This window comes from Phasianus colchicus, chromosome 33, assembly GCF_987193195.1.
Source record: "Phasianus colchicus chromosome 33, bPhaCol1.hap1.1, whole genome shotgun sequence".
Classification (NCBI taxonomy): Eukaryota; Metazoa; Chordata; class Aves; order Galliformes; family Phasianidae; genus Phasianus; species Phasianus colchicus.
The window spans coordinates 2,909,927-2,932,028 of NC_143468.1; the positions used below are offsets into that span (position 1 = coordinate 2,909,927).

Below are 22,102 nucleotides of genomic sequence, written 5' to 3' on the forward strand. Positions count from 1 at the left end.
TTTAAAAGGGAGGAGCCCCCCCACACCTCCCCCGTGGGTGGGGGTCCCGGGGGGGTGGGGGCCCCCACTGCTCTGCTACGCCCCCCCGAGGGGGGAGTGGGCACTTATGTTTGGCACAGGAGGGGCGGGGGGGGCCCCAAATCCTGGGGGGGGGGGGGGGGAGTCCCCATCTCCCCCTCCCCTCTTTGGCACGGGGGGGGGGGAGGGGAGGTCATTAAATGGGAGCGGGGGGGAAGCTGCACCCTGCCCCCCCTCTCCTCAGCCCCAAACAGCGCTTGAGGAGGGGGGGCCAAACCGCAGCCCCCCAACCCCCCTCCCTTGTGTCCGTTTCTCCCTTTTTATATCCCCCCCCCACCACCACCACCATTTCCTTTCAATGGGTTTTTTGGGTTCCTCCTTTCCACCCCACCCATGGGTTTGCAGGGGGGGGCTCCCTACGAGGGGGAGGGGAGGCTGAGGGGGGGGGGCACCCCCTAACTGCCCCCAGGGCCGGCGTTCAGGAAGTAGGTGGTCATCTCCCCTTTGCCTTTAACCTTCACCAGCCCCCGGCACTCCAGCACGTAGCCCTTGGCTGCCAGCACCTGGTACAGGTCTGTGGTCACCTGAGATGGGGAAGGGGGGGGGATTGGGGTGAGAAATGGGGTTTGGGGGGGCGCAGGGACCCCTCACCCCCCCCCCCAAATCATCCCCAGCTCACCTGGATGCGGTCGGGCACGCCGGTGCTGTCCATACGGCTGGAGACGTTGACGGTGTTGCCCCAAATGTCGTATTGGGGTTTGCGTGCCCCGATCACCCCCGCCACCACCGGGCCCATGTTGAGACCTGGGGGGGCAACAGAGGGTGGTGTGTGCCCCCCCCATGGGGTCTGGGGGCGATGGGGCAGTGTGGGGTAAGGGGGGGGCGTGCAAAGGGGGTGTGCAATATGGAAAGGGTCGTGTGTGCAATGGGGAAGGGGTGTGCAAGGGTTTGGGTGTGCGAATGAGTGTGCAAAGGGGAGCGAAGGCAATGGGGTGGGTGTGCAAATCCCATCCCTGTGACCCATCATCCCAATCCCATCTGATTCCTATCCCCATCTCATTTCAGTTCCCATCCCAATCCTAATCCCAATCCCATCTCGTCCCCATCCCCATTTCAATCCCAATCCTAATCCCACCTCATTCCCATTCCCATCCCAATCCCATCTCATCCCCATCCCGATCCCAATTCCATCTTGTTCCCATTCCCATCTCAATCTCAATCCTATCCTATCCCCATTCCCATCCCATCTCATCTCCATCCCAATCCCATCTCAATCCCAATCCTATCCCATCTCCATCCCTGTGACCCATCATCCCATTTTAATCCCATCTCATCCCCATCCCAACCCCATTCCATCTCATCCCAGTCTCAACTCCTTCTCATTCCCATTCTGATCTCAATCTCAATCCCATCTCATCCCCATCCCCATTCCAATCCCAATCCTAATCCCATCTCATCCCCATTCCCATCTCAATCCCAATCCTATCCCATTCCCAATCCCATCTCATCCCCATACCAATCCCAATCCCAATCCCATCTCATCCCCATTCCCATCTCAATCCCAATCCTATCCCATTTCCAATCCCATCTCATCCCCATTCCCATCTCAATCCCAATCCTATCCCATTCCCAATCCCATCTCATCCCCATCCCCATTCCAATCCCAATCCTAATCCCATCTCATCCCAATCCCATCACATCCCCATCCCCATCTCAAGGGTTCGCACGTGCAAAGAGAAAGGCGTGTGCAAGGGTTTCCACGTGTAAAGGGCGTGCAAAGGCCACAGGGTGTGCAAACCCTGAGAGATATCAGAACTTTTGCAACGCAGCGAGCTGCGCCAAGACCTCGGCGCGGTGCTGGGGGGCGGAGAGGCTGCGTGTGCAAGAGGGCACGGGCGTGCAAGGGGTGTGAGGGCACGCGCAGACGCACCGATCTTCATCTGGAAGTTGTTGAAGGAGTGCTCGTTGATGTACTTCATCTGCTCCATCAGGTGCATGGCGTAGTCGGCCAGCGCGGCGATGTGGCTGCGGCCCTCGCGGTCGTAGGTGGCGGCGTTGAGCCCCGAGGCCGCCATGTAGGTGCTGCCGATGGTTTTGATCTTCTCCAGCTGGCGGTATTTCTGCTCGCTGATGATCTGCGGGACGCGGGCTTTCGGCTTTTGCTGCGCTGCCCGGACCCACGGGCTGCTCCGCGCCCCATCTGCAGCCTCAGCCCCACGGCGCCGCGTCCCCGTTACATCCGCACGTGGCCCAACCCGGGGTCTCCCCACTCTGTGCCCCCCCAGGACCCCCTGCACCCCACCCTGCAGCCCCCCATGCGTTCTATCCTTGTGCACCCCACGCACGGTGCTCCGTGCTCCCCCCAGGACCCCCCTGCATCACACCCCATGGTCCCCCCATGCGTTCCACCCCATGCTCTCCCCACACACCCCACTCCCTGGTCCTTCCAGGACCCCATTCACCCCACCCCTTGGTCTCCCCATGCATTCTATCCTTGTGCACTGCACACACGGTGCTCCATGCCCCCCCAGGACCCCCCTGCATCACACCCCATGGTCCCCCCATGTGTTCCACCCTTCTCCACCCCATGCTCAGTGCTCTGTGCCCCCCCAGGACCCCCTGCACCCCACCCCATGGTCCCCCCATGCATTCCATCCCATGCTTTCCCCATATACCCCATTCCATGTCCCCCCAGGACCCCCTGCACCCCACCCCATCATCCCTCCATACATTCTATCCTTCTGTGCCCCACGCACAGTGCTCTGTGCCCCTCCAGGACCCCCTGCACCCCACCCCATGCATTCCATCCCATGCTTTCCCCATACACCCCACTCCATGGCCCCCTAGGACCCCCTGCACCCCACAGATGACGCCCCACCGTCTCTCCATCACCCCACAGCCCCCACACCTCATCGAAATCAGCGATGATCTCGTTGAGCAGCCTCAGGCACTCCACGCCCTCGTTGTTGGCCTCCAGCTCCACGTAGAACTCGGAGAAGTTGCTGATGGAGGCAAACATGACGGCCACGCACTCGCAGGACTGGTAGTAGAGCTCATCGTTGCGCCGCTCCCGCGCCAGGAAATGTGCAGCCACGTCCTTGGGGAGGATGTTGTGCAGCAGCCGCCGGTTGTAGGCCTGCAGCTCCTCCATCTCCTCCTTCTCGCCCGTCGCCTGCAGTGTGCGGGGTGGGGTTGTGCCTGGGGGTCTTCGTCCCATCCCTGTGACCCGTCATCCCCGTCTCCATTCCTATTTCCATCCCCCTCCCTGTGACCCGTCATCCCCATGACCCGTCTCCGTCTCGTCCCCATCCCAATCCCATCTTCATTCCCTTTCCCATCTCTGTGACCCATCCCCATCCCAATCCCATCCCCGTCCCATCTCCATCCCCATGATCCATCCCCCACCCCATCTCATTCCTTTCTCATCCCAATCCCATGCCCATCCCAGTCCCATGCCCATCTCCATTCCTATTTCCATCCCCGTGACCCATCATCCCCATCCCAATCCCATCCCATCCCCATCCCATCTCCAACCCTATGACCCATCCACAATCCCATCTCATTCCCTTCCCATCCCATCCCCAACTCCATCTCCAATCCCATCACCCCAATCCCATCCCCCACTCCAACTCATCCCATCCCTATGACCCATCCCCATTCCAATTCCACCCCATTCCCATTCCCACCCTATCTCCATCTTTGTGACCCAACCCAATCCCATCCCCATCCCCATCCCAATCCCCATCCCCATCCCCATCTCATCTCCATTCCCATCTCAACCCCATCCCTGTGACCCATCATCCCCATCCCAATCCCATCCCCATCCCAATCTCCATCCCAATCCCATCCCCATCCCAATCCCATCTCCATCTCCATCTCCATCCCAATCCCATCCCCATCCCCATCCCCATCCCAATCCTCATCCCATCCCCATCCCCATCCCACTCCCATCCCATTCCCAGCCCCATACTCCCCCTACCCACCCCACCCCCCACCCCACACCCCACCCCATACCTGCAGCTTCCAGAGGAAGTCGAGGCGCGCTGTGGACTCCACCTGCTGTGCATGGAGGTACAGGGCCAGGGCGAAGACCCCCAGCACCACGGGGGTGACGTAACGCAGAGCCACCTTCCCCTCCACCGGGCTGCGGGACCCCAAACCCCCCGCTGAGTGCTGGGGGTGGGGGCACAGCTCTGCCCCACCCCGCTAACAGGGATGTGACAGTGGGCTCTGTGCCCACCTCGGGGGTCTCGAGGCTGCGCCCGAACCCAAAGGTGCATCTGGAGCCTGGGGACACAGCCAGACCCCAGCAACCCCAAAAAGATCCCCCCCAGATCCCAAAAACCATCCCCCCCCCGACCCCAAAGATGCTCCCAAAGCCCAAAGACCCCCCTCGACCCCAAAGACGCCCCCAGAGCCCACTCCCCACTCACCATTCCCCCTGGGTGGCGTTGAAGGAGGGTCTGTAGGGAGAGCACAGGGGGGTCACCGAGAGGCACAGACCCATGGTGACCCCAAAGGGACACAAGGGGGACCCTATAGGGACACAGAGGGGACAGGGGGACACAGTAGGGACCCCGAGGGGATATGGAGGGGACATTCATAGCGAGGGGGTCACAGTGGGGTGGTGACCCCATGGCGAACATGTGATGACCCCAAGGGGACATGGAGGGGACACAGAGGGGACACAGAGGGACAGCGAAGCCATGGTGACCCAAAGGGGACAAAAGGGGACCCTATAGGGACACAGAGGGGTCACAGTAGGGTGGTGACCCCATGGTGAACCTGAGGGGACACAGAGGGGACCCTATAGGGACACAGAGGGTACAGGGGGACACAGTGGGGTGGTGACTCCATGGTGACCACAAGAGGACACAGAGAGGACCCTATAGGGACACAGGAGGCACAGGGGGGACACAGTGGGGCGGTGACTCCATGGTGACCCCAAGGGGATACAGAGGGGACCCTATAGGGACACAGGAGGCACAGGGGGACACAGTGGGGTGGTGACTCCATGGTGACCAAAGGGGACACGGAGGGGACCCCATAGGGACACAGAAGCCATGGTGACCCAAAGGGGACACGGAGGGGACCCTATAGGGATACAGAGGGGACACAGAGGGCACACTGAGGGACAGCGAAGCCATGGTGACCAAAGGGGGCACAGAGGGGACCCTGTAGGGACACAGGAGGCACAGGGGGACACAGTGGGGCGGTGACTCCATGGTGACCCCAAGGGGGACCCTATAGGGACACGGGAGGCACAGGGGGACACAGTGGGGCGGTGATTTCATGGTGGCCACAAGGGGACACGGAGGGGACCCTATAGGAACATAGGAGGCACAGGGGGACACAGTGGGGCGGTGACTCCATGGTGACCCCAAGGGGGACCCTACAGGGACACGGGAGGCACAGGGGGGCGCAGTGGGGCGGTGACCCCGAGGACCTGCGTTGCAGGGACCCGGAGGTGACAGGAGGTGACAGCGGGGTCCCTGCCGCACTCACAGCGCGTGCGCCAGCAGCAGCAGATCGGCGTTGTCGAAGAGCGCGGCGTGCGGACCCTCGGCCAGCGCCAGGTAGGCGCCCCCCAGCGCCGCCCCCAGCAGCAGCTTCCCGGCGCTGCTCAGCTGCAGGAACGCGGCGGCTGCCAGCAGGCTGAGCACCACGCTGAGCGTCACGTACTGCGGGCGGCAGCGCGTGGGACACCGCACCACGGGGACCCCGCGGCACGGCGCTATGGGCGTGGGGCACCTATGGGAACCCGGCACCCACGGGGACCCCATGGCGGAACCTATGGGAACCCGGCACCCACGGGGACCCCATGGGGGCACCTATGGGAACCCGGCACCTTTGGGGACCCCACTGCAGAACATACAGGAATGGGGACCCCATGGCAGCACCTATGGGAACCTGGCACCCTTGGGGACCCCACTGCAGAACATACAGGAATGGGGACCCCATGGCGGCACCTATGGGAACCCGGCACCTTTGGGGACCCCATGGCGGCACCTATGGGAACCTGGCACCCTTGGGGACCTCTTGGCAGCGCCTGTAAGGATGTGGCCCCTTGGGGACCCCATGGCAACAACTGTAGGAATGGGGACCCCATGGCGGCACCTATGGGAACCCGGCACCCACAGGGACCCCACTGCAGAACCGATAGGAATGGGGACCCCATGGCAGCACCTATGGGAACCCGGCACCTTTGGGGACCCACTGCAGAACATACAGGAATGGGGACCCCATGGCAGCACCTATGGGAACGCAGCACCTTTGGGGACCCCATGGGGGCACCTATGGGAACCCGGCACCCTTGGGGACCCACTGCAGAACCGATAGGAATGGGGACCCCATGGCGGCACCTATGGGAACCTGGCACCCTTGGGGACCCCATGGCAGCACCTATGGGAACCCGGCACCTTTGGGGACCCACTGCAGAACCGATAGGAATGGGGACCCCATGGCAGCACCCATAGGAACCCAGAACATTTGGGGACCCCATGGCAGCACCTATGGGAACCTGGCACCCTTGGGGACCCCACTGCAGAACCAATAGGAACCTGGCATCTTTGGGGACCCACTGCAGAACCGATAGGAATGGGGACCCCATGGCGGCACCTATGGGAACCTGGCACCCTTGGGGACCCCATGGCAGCACCTATGGGAACCCGGCACCTTTGGGACCCCATGGCAGCACCCATGGGGACACCGCCCCCCCTGGGACCCCATGGCAGTGCCCTATGGACACAAGGACGCTGCATCTGCGCGGACCCCACGGCAGCACCCACGGAATCCCATCCCCTCTGGGTCCCCCCCCACCCACCGCCACCCCGCTTTGAAGCCCCCCCCCACCCCCCCTCACCTCAGGGAAGTCGCAGTCCCCCCCCTGCGGGCGGCACAGCCCTGGGGGGGCCCCCAGGGAGATGTTGAGGGCGCGCAGCTCGCACGGCCCCACAGCTGTAGGGCTGACGTTGAGGGCGCGGGCGGCGCAGTCCCGCAGCGGCACCCGACTGCAGGAGAACTGCGGGGTGACGGGGGAAAATGGGGGGAAGCGGGGGGGGGGCAGCGGGGTGAGGGGACACCCCAGGCTCCCCCCTCCCGCCCAGATGGCCCCTTTTCCCCCTGACCCCGTACCATGTTGATGAAGGCGGTGATGAAGACGATGACGACGACGAGGACGGCGGTGGCGGTGCTGCGGGTCCGGGAGCGGACGATGGCACGGGATAAACGCTGCAGCACGGGGGGGAACAGCTGGGATGGGGAGGGGGGGGGAGGAACTCCGTTAAGGTACGGCCAAACCGCCCCCCTCCCTCCCCCCCCCCATAAACACGCAGCCACCCCGCTGCCCCCCCGACTCACGGTGATGCACGAATGCACGGCGCAGATGAAGAGGATGGAGGAGAGGAGGAGGAAGGCTCCGACGTAGGCACCGATCATCAGTGGGGAGCTGGGGGGAGGATGGTGAGCGCTATGGGGTGGGCTGTGGGGTGGGCTATGGGGCCATGGGGTCTGTGAGCACTATGGGGTGGGCTATGAGCACTATGGGGTGGGCTATGGGGCCTAAGGGGGCTGTGAGCACTATGGGGTGGGCTATGAGCACTATGGGGTGGGCTATGGGGCCATGGGGTCTGTGAGCACTATGGGGTGGGCTATGAGCACTATGGGGTGGGCTATGGGGCCAGTGGGGGCTGTGAGCACTATGGGGTGGGCTGTGGGGTGGGCTATGGGGCCAGTGGGGGCTGTGAGCACTATGGGGTGGGCTGTGGGGCCTATGGGGTGGGCTACAGGGCTTAGGGGGGCTGTGAGCACTATGGGGTGGGCTATGAGGTGGGTTTTGGGGCCTTTGGGGGCTGTGAGCACTATGGGGTGGGCTATGAGCACTATGGGGTGGGCTGTGGGGTGGGCTATGGGGCCAGTGGGGTCTGTGAGCACTATGGGGTGGGCTATGAGCGCTATGGGGTGGGCTATGGGGTGGGCTACGGGGCCTATGGGGTGGGCTACAGGGTATATGGGGGCTGTGAGCACTATGGGGTGGGCTATGAGGTGGGTTATGGGGCCTTTGGCGGCTGTGAGCACTATGGGATGGGCTGTGGGGCACTATGGGGTGGGCTATGGGGCACTATGGGGTGGGTTACGGGGCGCTATGGGGTGGGCTATGGGGCGCTATGGGGTGGGCTATGGGGCACTATGGGGTGGGTTACGGGGCACTATGGGGTGGGCTATGGGGCACTATGGGGTGGGCTATGGGGCGCTATGGGGTGGGCTATGGGGCACTCACAGGGGGAAGATGATGAGCTGCACGCAGCAGATGAAGCAGAAGACGAGCAGAGCGCAGCCCACGTAACCCCCAAAGCGGTTATCGACCTTCTTGGAGTACTGGGGGGGGGGGGGACAACGTGAGGATGCTGGGGGGCAGAGGGGGACGTGGGGGGACGTGGGGGGACGTGGGGGGACCAGGAGGTCGGAATGGGAAGGATGGAGAGGGCAAAATAGAGGGGACCCCAAAGGATGGAGGAGAATTAGGGAGCCCCAAAAGATGGGTGGAAAGGAATGGAGGACCCCAAAGGGCAGAGGGGGGAAATAGGGGATCCCAAAGGATGGAAGGGAATAGGGGACCTCAAAGGATGGAGGAGGAATGAGGGAACCCCAAAGGATGGATGGAAAGGAATAGGGGACCCCAAAGGATGGAAGGGAATTGGGGATCCCAAAGAATGATGGGGACTTAGAGGACCCCAAAGGATGGAGGGGAAATAGGGGACCCCAAAGGATGAGGATGGAAAGGAATAGGGGACCCTAGAGGATGGAGGAGGAATAGAGTGGGGAAATAGGGGACCCCGAAGGAGGGATGGAAAGGAATAGAGGACCCCAAAGGATGGAAGGGCACTGGGGATCCCAAAGAATGGTGGGGAAATAGGGGACCCCAAAGGATGAGGATGGAAAGGAATAGGGGACCCCAGAGGATGGAGGGGAATTTGGGGACCCCAAAGGATGAGGATGGAAAGGAATAGGGGACCCCAAAAGATGAGGTGGGGAATAGGGGACCCCAGAGGATGGATGGAAAGGAATAGAGGACCCCAAAGGATGGAAGGGAATTGGGGATCCCAAAGAATGGTGGGGAAATAGGGGACCCCAAAGGATGGAGGGGAAACAGGGGACCCGAGGATGAGGTGGGGAACAGGGGACCCCAGAGGATGGAGGAGGAATAGAGAGGCGAAATAGGGGACCCCAAAGGAGGGGGGCGAGAGGGGATGGGGTGGGCAGAGGGGATCCCATGGGGTGGGGATGGGGGGTGCAGCCCCACCTTCCTCTCCAGCTCGGGGCTCTGGAAGGTGAGCAGGAAGCGCCTGACGTGGTCCTTGCGCAGCTGGTCGATGCTGCGCGCGTCGATGGCGCGGCCCAGGAACTCATCGACCTCATCCTCGGGGTTCAGGGGCTCCTGGGCTCCGCGGCTGCGGGCAGCGGGGTCAGCGACCCCTGGGGTGGGACCCCGGGGTGGCTTGGGGTGGGGTGGGGGAGCTTACTTGTCCTTGGTGGAGTCATCGATGCCCTGCGGGGGATGCAGAGGGGTCACGGGTCTGGTTAGGGGTAGGGGTGGGGGTCAGGGGTCGGGTTAGGGGTCAGGGTTTAGGGTTAGGGGTCAGAGTTAGGGGTTGGGGGTCAGATTAGAGGTGAGGGGAGGGTTAGGGTCAAGAGTAGCGGTCAGGAGTTGGGGTCAGGGGTCAGGTTAGAGGTCAGGGTTTAGGGTTAGGGGTCAGGTTAGAGGTCAGGGGTAGGGGTTGAGGATAGGGGTCAGGGGTCAGGTTAGAGGTCAGGGTCAAGGGTAGCGGTCAGAGTTAGGGGTCGGGGGTCAGGTTAGAGGTGAGGTAGGGTTAGGGTCAAGGGTTGGGGTCAGGGGTTGGGGCTTAGGGTCAGGGGTCAAAGATAGGGGTCAGGGGTAGGGGTTGGGGTAGAGGTCGAGGGTTGGGGTAGGGGATAGGGGTCAGGGTAGAGGTTGAGGTCAAGGCTTAGGGTTAGGGGTCAGAGTTAGGGGTCGGGGATCAGGTTAGAGGTGAGTGGAGGGTTAGGGTCAAGGGTAGTGGTCAGGGGTTGGGGTCAGGGGTTGGGGTAGGGGATAGGGGTCAGGGGTCAGGTTAGAGGTCAGGGCTTAGGGTTAGGGGTCAGAGTTAGGGGTCGGGGGTCAGGTTAGAGGTCAGGGTAGGGGTTAGGGTCAAGGGTAGGGGTCAGGGGTTGGGGCTTAGGGTCAGGGGTCAAAGATAGGGGTCAGGGGTAGGGGTTGGGGTAGAGGTCAAGGGTCAGGGGTTGAGTTTAGGGGTCAGGGTTGCACTGCATTCTGGAATCACGCTGCATTTGGGTTCGGGGTCCCCCATGGTGATGATGACGTGGGGGCACCCAGGGTCACCAGGAGGGGAGGGGGTCTCACAGCCACATAAGGAGAGAATGGGGCCCTCCTGACCCCCACGGGGAGGTGGGCACCCCAAAGAGGACGGGGAACCCCAAAAAAGGCTACAGAACCCAAAGGGGACGGGGCACCCGCGGGGCTGCGGTTGGTGCAGGATGCAGCCCTGGAGCTGCAGTGGGAACCCACAGGAAGGCGGTGTGGGGCTGATAGCGGTGCTGGGGGGCTGAGAGCAATGCTGGGGGGCTGAGAGCAATGCTGGGGGGCTGAGAGCAATGCTGGGGGGCTGGCAGTACTGCTGGGGGGCTGATAGGGATGATGGGGGGCTGAGAGCAATGCTGAGGGGCTGGAAGCAATGCTGGGGGGCTGGGAGCAATGATGGGGGGCCGAGAGGGATGCTGGGGGGCTGAGAGCAATGCTGGGGGGCTGGAAGCAATGTTGGGGGGCTGATAGGGATGCTGGGGGGCTGGGAGCAATGCTGGGGGGCTGAGAGGGAAGATGGGGGGCTGAGAGCACTGCTGGGGGGCTGGCAGTACTGCTGGGGGGCTGAGAGGGGTGCTGAGGGGCTGGAAGCAATGCTGGGGGTCTGGAAGCAATGTTGGGGGGCTGATAGGGATGCTGGGGGGCTGATAAGGATGCTGGGGGGCTGATAGTGATGCTGGGGGGCTGAGAGGGAAGATGGGGGGCTGGGAGCAATGCTGGGGGGCTGATAAGGATGCTGAGGGGCTGAGAGCACTGCTGGGGGGCTGACAGCACTGCTGGGGGGCCGAGAGCCCTGCTGGGGGGCCGGCAGCACCATGGTTGGGGGTCCCTCCCCCCCGCAGCGCTCACCATCTGCCGGAAGGCTTTGGAGTCCTTGGTGCGGCTGAAGGAGCGCTCAGGAACCCAGCGTGGGACCAGCGCCTCCGCTGAGCCCGCGTGGCTGCGCTGCAGCTTGGCCAGGAGGGCTTTCTCCTCCTTCTGTGGGGACAGCGGGGCACGAGGAGCCACGTGGGCATGGAGCAGAGCAGCACGGAGCGGGGGGTCGTGGAATAATGGGGTCGTGCAATAATGGGGTCGTGCCATGATAAGGGGGTGATGGAGATAGACGGTCACAGAAGCATGGGGTGATGGAACCATTGGGATATGGAATAATGGGGTGATGGAACCATTGGGATATGGAATAATGGGGTGACAGAACCATGGGGACACAGAACCATACAGACCCAGAACCATGGGGTCATAAAAGTATGGGATCGTGGAACCATGGGATCAGACAACCATGGGGACACGGAATGATGGGGTCATAGAAATATATGAGTGTGGAACCATGGGGACGTGGAATCATTGGGACTTGGAATAATGGGGTCACAGAACCATGGGGTCATAGGAATATATGATCATAGAACCATAGGATCATAGAACTGTGGGGTCATAAAAGTATAGGATCATGGAACCATGGGATCATACAACCATGGGGACACGGAACCATGGGGACACAGAATGATGGGGTCATAGAAATATATGAGCATGGAACCATGGGGACGTGGAATCATTGGGACTTGGAATAATGGGGTCACAGAACCATGGGGTCATGGAAATACATGATTGTAGGACCACGGGGATATGGAATAATGGGGTCATAGAAATATATGATCATAGAACCGTAGGGTCGTGGAACCATAGGGACACAGAAATATGTGATCATGGAACCGTGGGGACACGGAACCATGGGGTCATGAAACTGTAGGATCATGGAACCATGGGATCATAGAAATATATGATCGTAGAACCATAGGATTGCAGGATGTTAGGATCATAGAACCAAAGGCCCGTAGAACCAAGGAATCATAGAACCACAGGTCATAGAAGGGCTCACGGAACTGTAGGGTCATGGAACCATGGGGTCATGGAAATATATGATCATGGAACCATGGGGTCATGGAACCACGGGGTCATGGAACAATGGGGTCGTGGAACAATGGGGTCATAGAACCATTGGGTTTTAGAACCACTGGGTCATGAACTGCAGCATCATAGGACCATCGGGTCAGGAAACCGTGAGACCATAAAACCATGGAACCGTCATGGGGAACCACAGAACCATGGGGTCACAGAACCACGGGATCATAGGACGTGGGGTTATGGAAGCGTAGGACCATGAAACAATGGGGTCGTGGAACAAAGAGATTGTGGGATCGTGGAACAGCGGGGTCATGGAACAGCGGGGTGGTGGAACAATGGGGTCGTGGAACAGTGGGGTTGTGGAACAGTGGGATGGTGGAACAGTGGGGTCGTGGAACAGCGGGGTTGTAGAACAGTGGGATGGTGGAACAGTGGGGTTGTGGAACAGTGGGGTCGTGGAACAGTGGGGTTGTGGAACAGTGGGGTTGTGGAACAGTGGGATGGTGGAACAGTGGGATGGTGGAACAGTGGGGTCGTGGAACAGTGGGATGGTGGAACAGTGGGATGGTGGAACAGTGGGATGGTGGAACAGTGGGGTTGTGGAACAATGGGGTCGTGGAACAGTGGGGTCGTGGAACAGTGGGATGGTGGAACAGTGGGATGGTGGAACAGTGGGATGGTGGAACAGTGGGGTCGTGGAACAGTGGGGTCGTGGAACAGCGGGATGGTGGAACAATGGGGTCATGCAACAGTGGGGTCCCAGCTCTGTCGGGTCCCAGAACCACAGAACTCTGAGCTGCCAGGAGCACCCACGCCCCCCTCGACACCACTCCCCCATCCCACCCACAGACCCCACCAACTGCACCCATCCCCATTGACACCACGGCCCCAAACCTCCGCCCGCCGACCCGCAGCCGCCCCTTTTGGGGTCACGGCAGCGACCCAGACCCCACGCCCCCCCCACGGCCCAAACTCACGCGCTTCTGGCTGCAGCCCACGATCAGGAAGGTCTCGATGTTGTGCTCCTTCAGGTAGGCGTTGCGCTCCCCCCCGTGCCCCGGCTCCACCTCGTAATCCCCATTCAGGTACTGCAGCGTCGCCCACGTGATGTGGATGCGCCTGGAGACACGCGACCCTATAAACCCCCCCCTCCTTCCCTTCTCCCCACCGCCCCAACCCAAAAAAACCCCCGCGGGGACCCCTCCTCACCCCGCTTTGCCCCCTGCTTCCATCTGGTTGGCCAAAGTCACGTCGTTGGACCAGACGTCGAACTGCCACTTGCGCAGCCCCAGCACCCCGCAGTGCACGCGCCCGCTGTGGATCCCCACGCGCATGTTGACGTTCACCCCCGTCACCTCGCGCACCAACCTGGGGGTGGGGGGTGTGGGGGGGGGGTCAGGCACCACGGGGATGCGTCACCCCCCCCCCCCCCAGCGCCCCACACGCTCACGAGATGGCCTCGATCATGTCCACCCCCATCTCCACGCAGCAGTGCGCGTGGTCGCCCCGCGCCTCGGGCAGCCCTGACACGCAGTAGTAGCAATCGCCCAGGATCTTGATGCGCAGGCAGTGGTTCTCCTGGGGGTGGGGGTGGATATGGGGGGGTCAAAGGGTCCCCCTTTGCCCACACGTTCCCATCGTCCCGGGGTTCCCATCCTCCCTGCGCTCCCATCACCTGTGCCCAGCTCCCCGTGGTCCCCACCCAGTCCTCAGGTCCCCATTGCCCCCGCTGTCCCCACAGTTCCCATTGCCCCCAGGTCCTTGTTGTCCCCACCGTCCCTGGGCTCCCATCACCTCTGTCCAGTTCCCCACGGTCCCCATTGTCCCCACCTTCCCACCATCCCCGGGTCCCCATCGTCCCTGCGCTCCCATCACCTCTGCCCAGCACCCCATGGTCCCCACCCAGTCCTCAGGTCCCCATTGCCCCCACTGTTCCCACTGTCCCCACAGTTCCCATTGCGCCCTGGTCTGTGTTGTCCCCACCATCCCCAGGTTCCCACCGTCCCTGGGCTCCCATCATCTCTGCCCAGTTCCCCATTGTCCCCACCTTCCCACCATCCCATGGTCCCCATCATCCCTGCGTTCCCATCACCTGTGCCCAGCACCCCATGGTCCCCACCCAGTCCACAGGTCCACCTTGCCCCCATTGTTCCCCCTATTCTCCCTATTCCCACTGCCCCCATTATTCCCTTTGTTCCTACCCATTCCATAGGCCCCCACTGCCCCCACATTCCCACTGTCCCCACAATTCCCATTGCCCCCTGGTCCATGTTGTCCCCACCGTCCCCAGGTCCCCATTGTCCCTGGGCTCCCACCACCTCTGCCCAGCTCCCCATTGCCCCCACCCAGTCCATAGGTTCCCACTGTCCCCATTGTCCCCCCTGTTCCCATCATCCCCACCATCCCCATCACCCCCACCCAGTCCACAGGTCCCCACTGTCCCCACCTTCCCTGGGTCCCCATTGTCCCTGGGCCCCCACCACCCCCATCATCCCCAAGTTCTCCATTGTCCCTATTAGCCCCACATCATTCCCATCACCCCAATGTCTCCAGATCCCAGTTGTCCCCACAGTTCCCACTGTCCCAAGGTCCCCACTGCCCCCACTGCCCCCATCGTCCCCACCCAGTCCCCAGGTCCCCCATCATCCCCACCATCTCCAACCCCACCCCAACCTCCTCTCCATCACCATCACATCCTGAGGTCCTCACTGCCCCCACCGCCCCCACCGCCCCCACCGCCCCCACCGCCCCCACTGCCCCCATTGCCCCCATTGCCCCCACTGCCCCCACTGCCCCCATTGCCCCCACTGCCCCCACTGCCCCCACCACCCCCATTGCCCCCATTGCCCCCCACGTCCCCACAGCCCCACCCACCGCCGCCAGCTTGTCGAATCGTGCGAAGAGCTCGTTGAGTGTCATCACCAACTCCTGTGCCGTGCACTGGGACGCCAGACTGGTGAAGCCCTCGATGTCAGCAAAGAGGATGCTGCGGGGGGAGGAAGGCCGTGGGGGGGGGGATGTGGGGTGACACCGCCGTGGGACCCCCCCCCCGGACACCCCCCCTCCCCCATCCTGCAGTACCTGACGTTGTCGTGCTTCTGGATGTAGATCTTGTGGAACATCATGTCCTCCTTCTTGGTGTTGATGTCCTCCTTCATCTCCATGGCCACGTGTTGGGGCAGCACCGACAGCAGCAGCCGCTCCTGCGCCCCATCACCCACAGCCCCTCCATCACCACCACCCCTTGGGGGTCCCCGCCATCCCAACCTCCCCCCCCACCACCTCCATCATCCTCAGGTCCCCATTGTCCCCTCCAGGTCCCCACCATCCCCAGGTCCCCACTGTTTCCCAGTCCCCATCATCTGCTGTCCTCCTAAGTCCCCACCATCACCACCACCTCCACTGACCCCATGGGCCCTGGGTTTCCAACCATCTCCACCACCACCCCATCACCCACGGTCCTTCCATCACCAACCACCCCTTGGGGGACCCGTCCCCCCCCCAGGTCCCCATTGTCCCCCTCCAGGTCCCCCTCACATCCCCACCACTTCCACCACCCCCATGATCTCTGGGTCTCCAACCATCCCCACCATCACCCCATCACCCATGGTCCTTCCATCACCACCACCCCCTGAGGGTCCCCACCACCCCCAGGTCCCCATCGTCCCCTCCATGTCCCCACAGTCCCCTCACATCCTCCCCCACCCCAATGATCTCTGACTCCCCAGCCGTCCCCACCACCACCCACAGCCCCTCCATCACCACCACCCCCTGGGGGTCCCCACCACCTCCAGCTCCCCACCACCCCTCCCCTGTCCCCATTGTCCCCCCGTGCCCCCCAACATCCCCCCCGTGCCCCCACCTGCTGCCTGTTCTCTCTCTGGAGGTGCAGCCGTGCCTGGATGTACCCACGAGTCTCCTGGAAGGCTTTACGCTGTGCCACCTCCGCAGGGTAATGGGTGCAGACCCCCACCACGTTGGTGCAGAGGAAGATGAGGGCGTTGGCGCTGAGCTGGGGGGCAGCAGCACCGTCAGCACTGCCACAGGACCCCCCCCCTGCCCCCCAAAAACACCTCAATCCCCTGCACCCCAAAAGCCCCACAACCCCAAACCCTGGATCCAGTGGGGAGGGGGCTGCAGGGGGTCAAGGACAGGGAATTGTCCTGGGGGTCGAGGACAGGGATTGGGGCAGTCAGTGTGGGGGGTGTAGGGCACATGGAGACAGGGGGGACCACAGTGACACCTCCAGCCCCTGTTGCAATGCCACCTCTGTGCCCTGCACCCCAAAGCCCTGAGATCACAGCGGGGGGCTGCAGGGGGGGGTATGGGGGAGGGATGGGGAGGGTGGGGAAATCCAGTGTGGGGAGACAGAGGGTATCTGGGAATGGGGGAAAACACAGAATGGGAGACGTGGGGGTATGGGGGGCACAGGGGGGTATGGGGGGCACAGAGGTCCCAGTGAAGGATGATGTGGGGCACATGGGGAGGGGGGAAACGAGGGCAAGAGGGGGCATGGGGGGATGGAGATGTGGGGACACGGAGATGATATGGGGACACGGAGATGCGGGGCCCTCCGGAAGCAGCGATGGCTGCAGAGGGAGCGCTGCGGTTTCCCCCCATCCTTTGGGATCACAGCCAGGGTTATTTATAGGGCTGGAGGGGGGAGGAGCACCCCCAGCATCCCGGCCCCACTGCCAGCCCCATAGGGTCACCCCGTTGGAGTTGTGCCCTCTGACCCAGATGGGCTCAGTTCCCCCATAGCACCGCGTTTCGCCACCCCAACCCCATGGGGCCCATCCCCATCCGGCCAAGTGGGACAAACAGCATGGGGGGGGGAGGGGGGGGGGAAATAGGAATGTGTGGCCTTGGGGACAATGTGGCACCGAGGGCAGATGGGGCCTTGGAGGACCCCCTCCCCCCCTCCCCAATCCCCAGCCCCACAATGGTGGCTTTGTGGCTGCTCCCCCCCCCACCCCATCAGACCCACAATGGGGGGTTTGTGTGCAGCCCCATAACTTGTGGGGCCCAAAGCTGTGGCCATGGTGAAAGGGGGAGGGAGACCAGGGGTTGCCCCTCCCCCATCCCTGCCCCCCCCACAGCCCCGCCCCCATCGCCTATCTCCCCCAATAACCTCGCCCCCTTTAGCCCCGCCCATCACTTTAGCCCCGCCCCCTCCTCATCTACCCCAATAGCCTCGCTCCCTTATCCCCGTCCTCTCCATTAGCCCCGCCCTCATCGCCTCTTTCCTCCAATGGCCTTGCGCCCTTAGCCCCGCCCCCTCCAGTAGCCCCGCCCTCATCACTTCTCCCCAATAACCTCATCCACCTTAGCCCCGCCCCTCCTTTTAGCCCCGCCCCCCTCCTCTATCCGAATAGCCTCGCTCCCTTTAGCCCCGCCCCCTCCAGTAGCCCCGCCCACAGCTTCTCACCTCCAATAGCTTCGCTCCTCTTAGCCCCGCCTCTCCGTTTGCTCCGCCCCTCCTCATCTACCCAATGACCTCGCACCCCTTAGCCCCGCCCCCTCCTGCCGCCCCGCCCACAGCTTCTCACCTCCAATAGCTTCGCACCTCTTAGCCCCGCCCCTTCTATTAGCCCCGCCCCCTCCTCATCTACCCCTAATAGCCTCGCTCCTCTTAGCCCCGCCCCCTCCCTTCGCTCCACCCCGTCCTCATCTATCCCCAATGACCTCGCTCCCCTTAGCCCCGCCCCCCCAGTCGCCCCGCCCCCCCGCCTCTCTCCCCCAATAACCTCGCCGCCCTCCGCCCCGCCCCCCGCTCGCCCCGCCCCCTACCTGCCGCCACAGCAGCGGCTCCTCCCCGCACAGATGCCACGTGACGCCGAGCTGCAGCACCGCCAGCAGCGCTCCGGCCAGCACGGCAGCGCGCATGCGCACGGGCAGCAAGGCGTACGCCGCGTAGATGCCGAAGGCGCTCCACCAAACTCCCTCCGCCGCTCCGCGCGGCGCCACCGCGGCCGCTCCGAGCAGCGGCACCGCCGCCAGCAGCGCCAGAGCCGCGTAACTCAGCGCCCGCACCGCCTCCCTCGGGAACGCGCCTCTCCCGCACAGCACCGCCAGCACCGCCGCCAGCGCCGCCGCCGCGCTCAGCGCCGCCGCCACCGCCGCTCGCGGGGCGCCGGGCGCGCAGTGCAGGAGGAGCAGCAGCGCGCAGAGCAGCGCCTGCAGCCCCAGCAGCACCGCCAGGCGGCGCCGGTTGAGCTGCGCGAAGTAGCGCTGGTACAGCCGCTCCAGTTTGGCCGACGGGAAACGGCGGGAGCGGAAGAGGCGCAGGACGCGGCGCAGCGCCGGGCGCCGGGAGCGGCGAGGCGGGAGGGGCTGCGGGGCGGCGTCCGCCGAGCCGCCGTCGTCGAGGCGTTGGGGTCCCGCATCGCGGCGGCGCTCCGGGTCCGCGTCGCCGCTGCGGCCGCAGCGCGGGGCGGGGCGGGGCGGAGCTTTGGGGCCGTTGCGGTCCCCCCACGCCGTCTTCCGTTCGTCCACTTTGGGGACCAGGAGGGCGCTGAACCACGACATGCTGGGGGGGGAGGGGGGGGTTGAAGGGGGGGGGCGCACGAAGATCCCCCCCCACACCCCGAGCCGTCAGCGCCTCTGTAGGGGCTGAGCTCAAATGGGGGCTGAGCTCAAATGGGGGCTGAGCTCAAATGGGGGCCCTCGGTGCTCACCCACCCCAAAGACCCCCGACCCATCTGTGCCCGATGGGGTCTGAGCTCAAATGGGGTCCCGAACCCAAATGGGGGCTGAGCCCAATGGAGACATGAGCACAAATGGGGTCCTGTGCTGCTCACCCAACCCAGAGCCCCCGACCCATCAGCACCCTTATGGGGTCTGCACAGCATGGGGTCTGAGCTCAAATGGGATCCCAAACCCAAATGGAGACCTGAGCCTAAATGGGGTCCTACGATGCTCACCCACCCCGAAGCCCCCCGACCCATCAGCACTCAAATAGGGATCTGAATCCAAATGGAGACCTGAGCCCAAATGGGGGCCCTTGGTGCTCACCCAACCCAAAGACCCCCGACCCATCTGTCCCCAATGGGGTCTGAGCTCAAATGGGGTCCTGAACCCAAATGGGGGCTGAGCCCAAATGGGGTCCTGTGCTGCTCACCCAACCCAGAGCCCCCACCCCATCAGCACCTTATGGGGTCTGCACAGCATGGGGTCTGAGCTCAAATGGGATCCCAAACCCAAATGGGGGCTGATCCCAAATGGGGTCCTACGATGCTCACCCACCCCAAAGCCCCCGACCCATCAGCACCCAATGGGGTCTGCACTACATGGGGTGCTCCAGAGCCCCCTGACCCATCAAATGGGGTCAACCCTGCATGGGGTCAGAGCTCAGATGGGCTCTGAATCCAAATGGAGACCTGAGCCTTAATGGGGTCCTATGCTGCTCACCCAACCCAAAGCCCCCCGCCCCATCAGCACCCCTATGGGGTCTGCACTGCGTGGGGGCTGAGCCCAATTGGGGTCCCCCGGTCCTCATGCAGCCCAGCCCCCCCATCCCATCAAATGGGATCAGCGCCCAAATGGGGCTCAGCACCCAAACAGCTCTGAGCACAAATGGGGGCTGAGCCCAAACAGGACCCCACAGCGCTCACCCAACCCGACCCCCCCCAGCCCACCCCATCAGCACCCAAATGGGGCTCCACACCCCAACAGGACCGGCACCCAAATGAGCTCTGAACCCAAATGGGCTCTGAACCCCAACGCAGCCCCGCACCCACCCCAAAGCCCCCCCATCCCATTAACCCCCAGATGGGGTCGGCACTCAGACACGCTCGGCACCCCCGAATAGGTGCTCACCCAACGGGGGTCCCGTGGCAGCACCCCCCTCCCCCCCCATCCCACCAGCACCCAAACGGGGTCCGAACCCAATCGGGGTCCGCAGTGCAGTGCGGTTCGGATGGGGTCGGCACCCAAAGGGGTCCCGACCCCCCCATCCGCACCCATAGGGGTTCAGCGCCCCAAAAGGGTCCCGAGGCGCCGCCCCCCCCCCCGCGCCCCTCCGCCCCACCGCGGCCTCCCGGACCCGCACCGCCGGTTCGGCGATTCCCGGTCCCGCAAACAGCGGCGGTGCGGAGCGCGATGCCGCCGTCGGTTCCCGGTCCCGGTTCGGGGCCGCACCGCCCGTCCCGCACCGCCCGCCGCTTCACGCGTCCCCAGAGGGCACCGGGAGCGCCGGGACAGCACCGACGGGACACGTCGGTACCGGACCGGGAGGGCGGGGGGGGGGAAACGGCACCGGTGGGGCACAGCGGTACCGGAAAGAGCCCCTCCCGCAGCGCCCCGAGCCCCGCGCCCGGCCCCAAAGCCGCCGCTCCCCGCCCGGTACCGACCGCCGGTACCGACACCCCCCCCCACCGCAAGCCCCGCACTCACCTCCGGCCCCGCACGGCCCCTCCGCTACGCGGCCATCCGCCCCATCGCGTCCCCCATCGCCGGTCCCGGTCCGCCCGCACCGCCCCGCACCGCCCTCCGCCCGGATCCTCTCCCGGGCGCTCCCGGTCGCGGCCTTAAAGGCGCAGCGGCGGTGCGGTGCGGTGCGGCCCGGTCCGACGCGGGGGGGTCCGGTGCTGCGGGGGAGGCGCGGGCGGAGCGCTCGGTGCGGGCACACGCGCGGGAGTGACATGGCGGGGACACGGGGACACGCGCGGCCCTTTGTGCGCGGCCCCGACCCCCGCCCCCCCCCCCCCACCCCCCACTCATCCTTTTCCACGCACCCCCGTGCACGCGCATCCCTTTGCACGCGCAACTCCCCCCCCCCCCCTCGCGCCCTTTGCACGCCCGTCCTTGCACACGCACGCGGCTCGCGTGCACACGCACGCCCTTACGCGCGCCTCTTGCACGCGCACCTCTTGCACGCGTCCCCTCGCACCCCCCCCCGCGCACTCACACACCTCCGTGCGCTCCCCACGACCCCCCACCCCCGGTGACCCCCCCCCCACCCCATGGGGGTCTCGGCCCCATTCCCCCCCCATAGCACAGCGCAGGGCCCCTCCCCCCCCCTCCCGCCCCCCCCGCAGCGCTCGGCCCCGGGGAGCGCTGATTAATCATTAATTAACGCCGCTCCGCGCGGAAGTGCCACCGCAGCGCTGGAGGGGGGGTTGGGGGGGGGGTGTCACCGTGTCCCCGCGTCGCCACCGCTGCCCCATAGAGGAACGTTGTCCCATAGGGGAGGGGGGGCCCCACATCCCATGGGGGTCCGCGGGCTGACCCTGACCCTATGGGGGTCCCTGGGACGGATCCTATGGGGGTCCTTGGGATGGACTCCGACCCTATGGGGGTCCCTGGGAGGACCCAAATCCTATGGGGTTGTCTGTGAAATGGACCCTATGGGGCTTCCTGGGGTGGATCCTGACCCTGTGGGGGTCTCTGGGCTGATCCTGACCCTACACGGGGTTCCTGGGATGGACGTGAACCATATGGGGGTCTGTGATGGACCCTGACCCTATGGGGGGCCGTTGGGATGGATGTTATGGGGGTCCCTGGGCAGACCCTGACCCTATGGGGGTCCTTGGGATGGACCTGCGCTCTATGGGGGGGTCCTTGGATAGATTCTGACCCTATGGGGGTCTTTGGGATGGACCTAGACTCTATGGGTGTCTGTGGGTGGACCCTAATTCTATGGGGGGTTCCTATGGGGGTCTCTGGGTTGACTCAGACCCCATGGGGGGGGCATTGGGATGGATCCTGACCCTATGGGGGGGCCTGAGATGGACTCTCACCCTATGGGGGTCTCTGACCCCTCGGGGGTCCCCGGAATGGACCTGGACTCTATGGGGGGGTCCT

General features: G+C 64.1%; 1 protein-coding gene across 2 annotated transcripts; it reads right to left on the reverse strand.

Annotated features, from left to right (window-relative positions):
* Window positions 1–183: 183 nt before the first annotated feature.
* ADCY6 (adenylate cyclase 6) lies at window positions 184–20,833 on the reverse strand. Of its 2 annotated transcripts, XM_090128373.1 has the most exons (22): window positions 20,693–20,833; window positions 18,089–18,827; window positions 16,161–16,310; window positions 15,380–15,501; window positions 15,173–15,284; window positions 13,749–13,876; window positions 13,508–13,666; window positions 13,276–13,417; window positions 11,246–11,374; window positions 9,540–9,565; window positions 9,320–9,467; window positions 8,297–8,394; window positions 7,378–7,465; window positions 7,153–7,269; window positions 6,881–7,039; window positions 5,524–5,699; window positions 4,452–4,481; window positions 4,033–4,162; window positions 2,927–3,190; window positions 1,949–2,153; window positions 698–822; window positions 184–602 (listed from the first exon to the last, which is right to left on the reverse strand). In XM_090128373.1, exons 2-22 carry the CDS (start codon window positions 18,824–18,826, stop codon window positions 474–476), a joined length of 3,375 nt encoding a protein of 1,124 aa, XP_089984499.1. In that variant the 5' UTR covers window position 18,827; window positions 20,693–20,833; the 3' UTR covers window positions 184–473. The 2 variants fall into 2 exon arrangements, with proteins under 2 accessions (XP_089984499.1, XP_089984500.1); XM_090128374.1 differs by lacking the exon at window positions 8,297–8,394 and having other exon boundaries at window positions 6,881–6,921.
* Between the last annotated feature and the right edge of the window lie 1,269 nt (window positions 20,834–22,102).

Bases quoted from the DNA above. Each gene is read 5' to 3' on its own strand.
- ADCY6 (XM_090128373.1), bottom strand. From the start codon at position 18,826: ATGTCGTGGTTCAGCGCCCTCCTGGTCCCCAAAGTGGACGAACGGAAG. The intron at 11,375-13,275 runs GTGAGTTTGGGC...CTGTCCCCACAG, and splicing joins TGGGCTGCAGCCAGAAGCGC to AAGGAGGAGAAAGCCCTCCT. The intron at 8,395-9,319 runs GTGGGGCTGCAC...CCCCCCCCCCAG, and splicing joins GCCCCGAGCTGGAGAGGAAG to TACTCCAAGAAGGTCGATAA.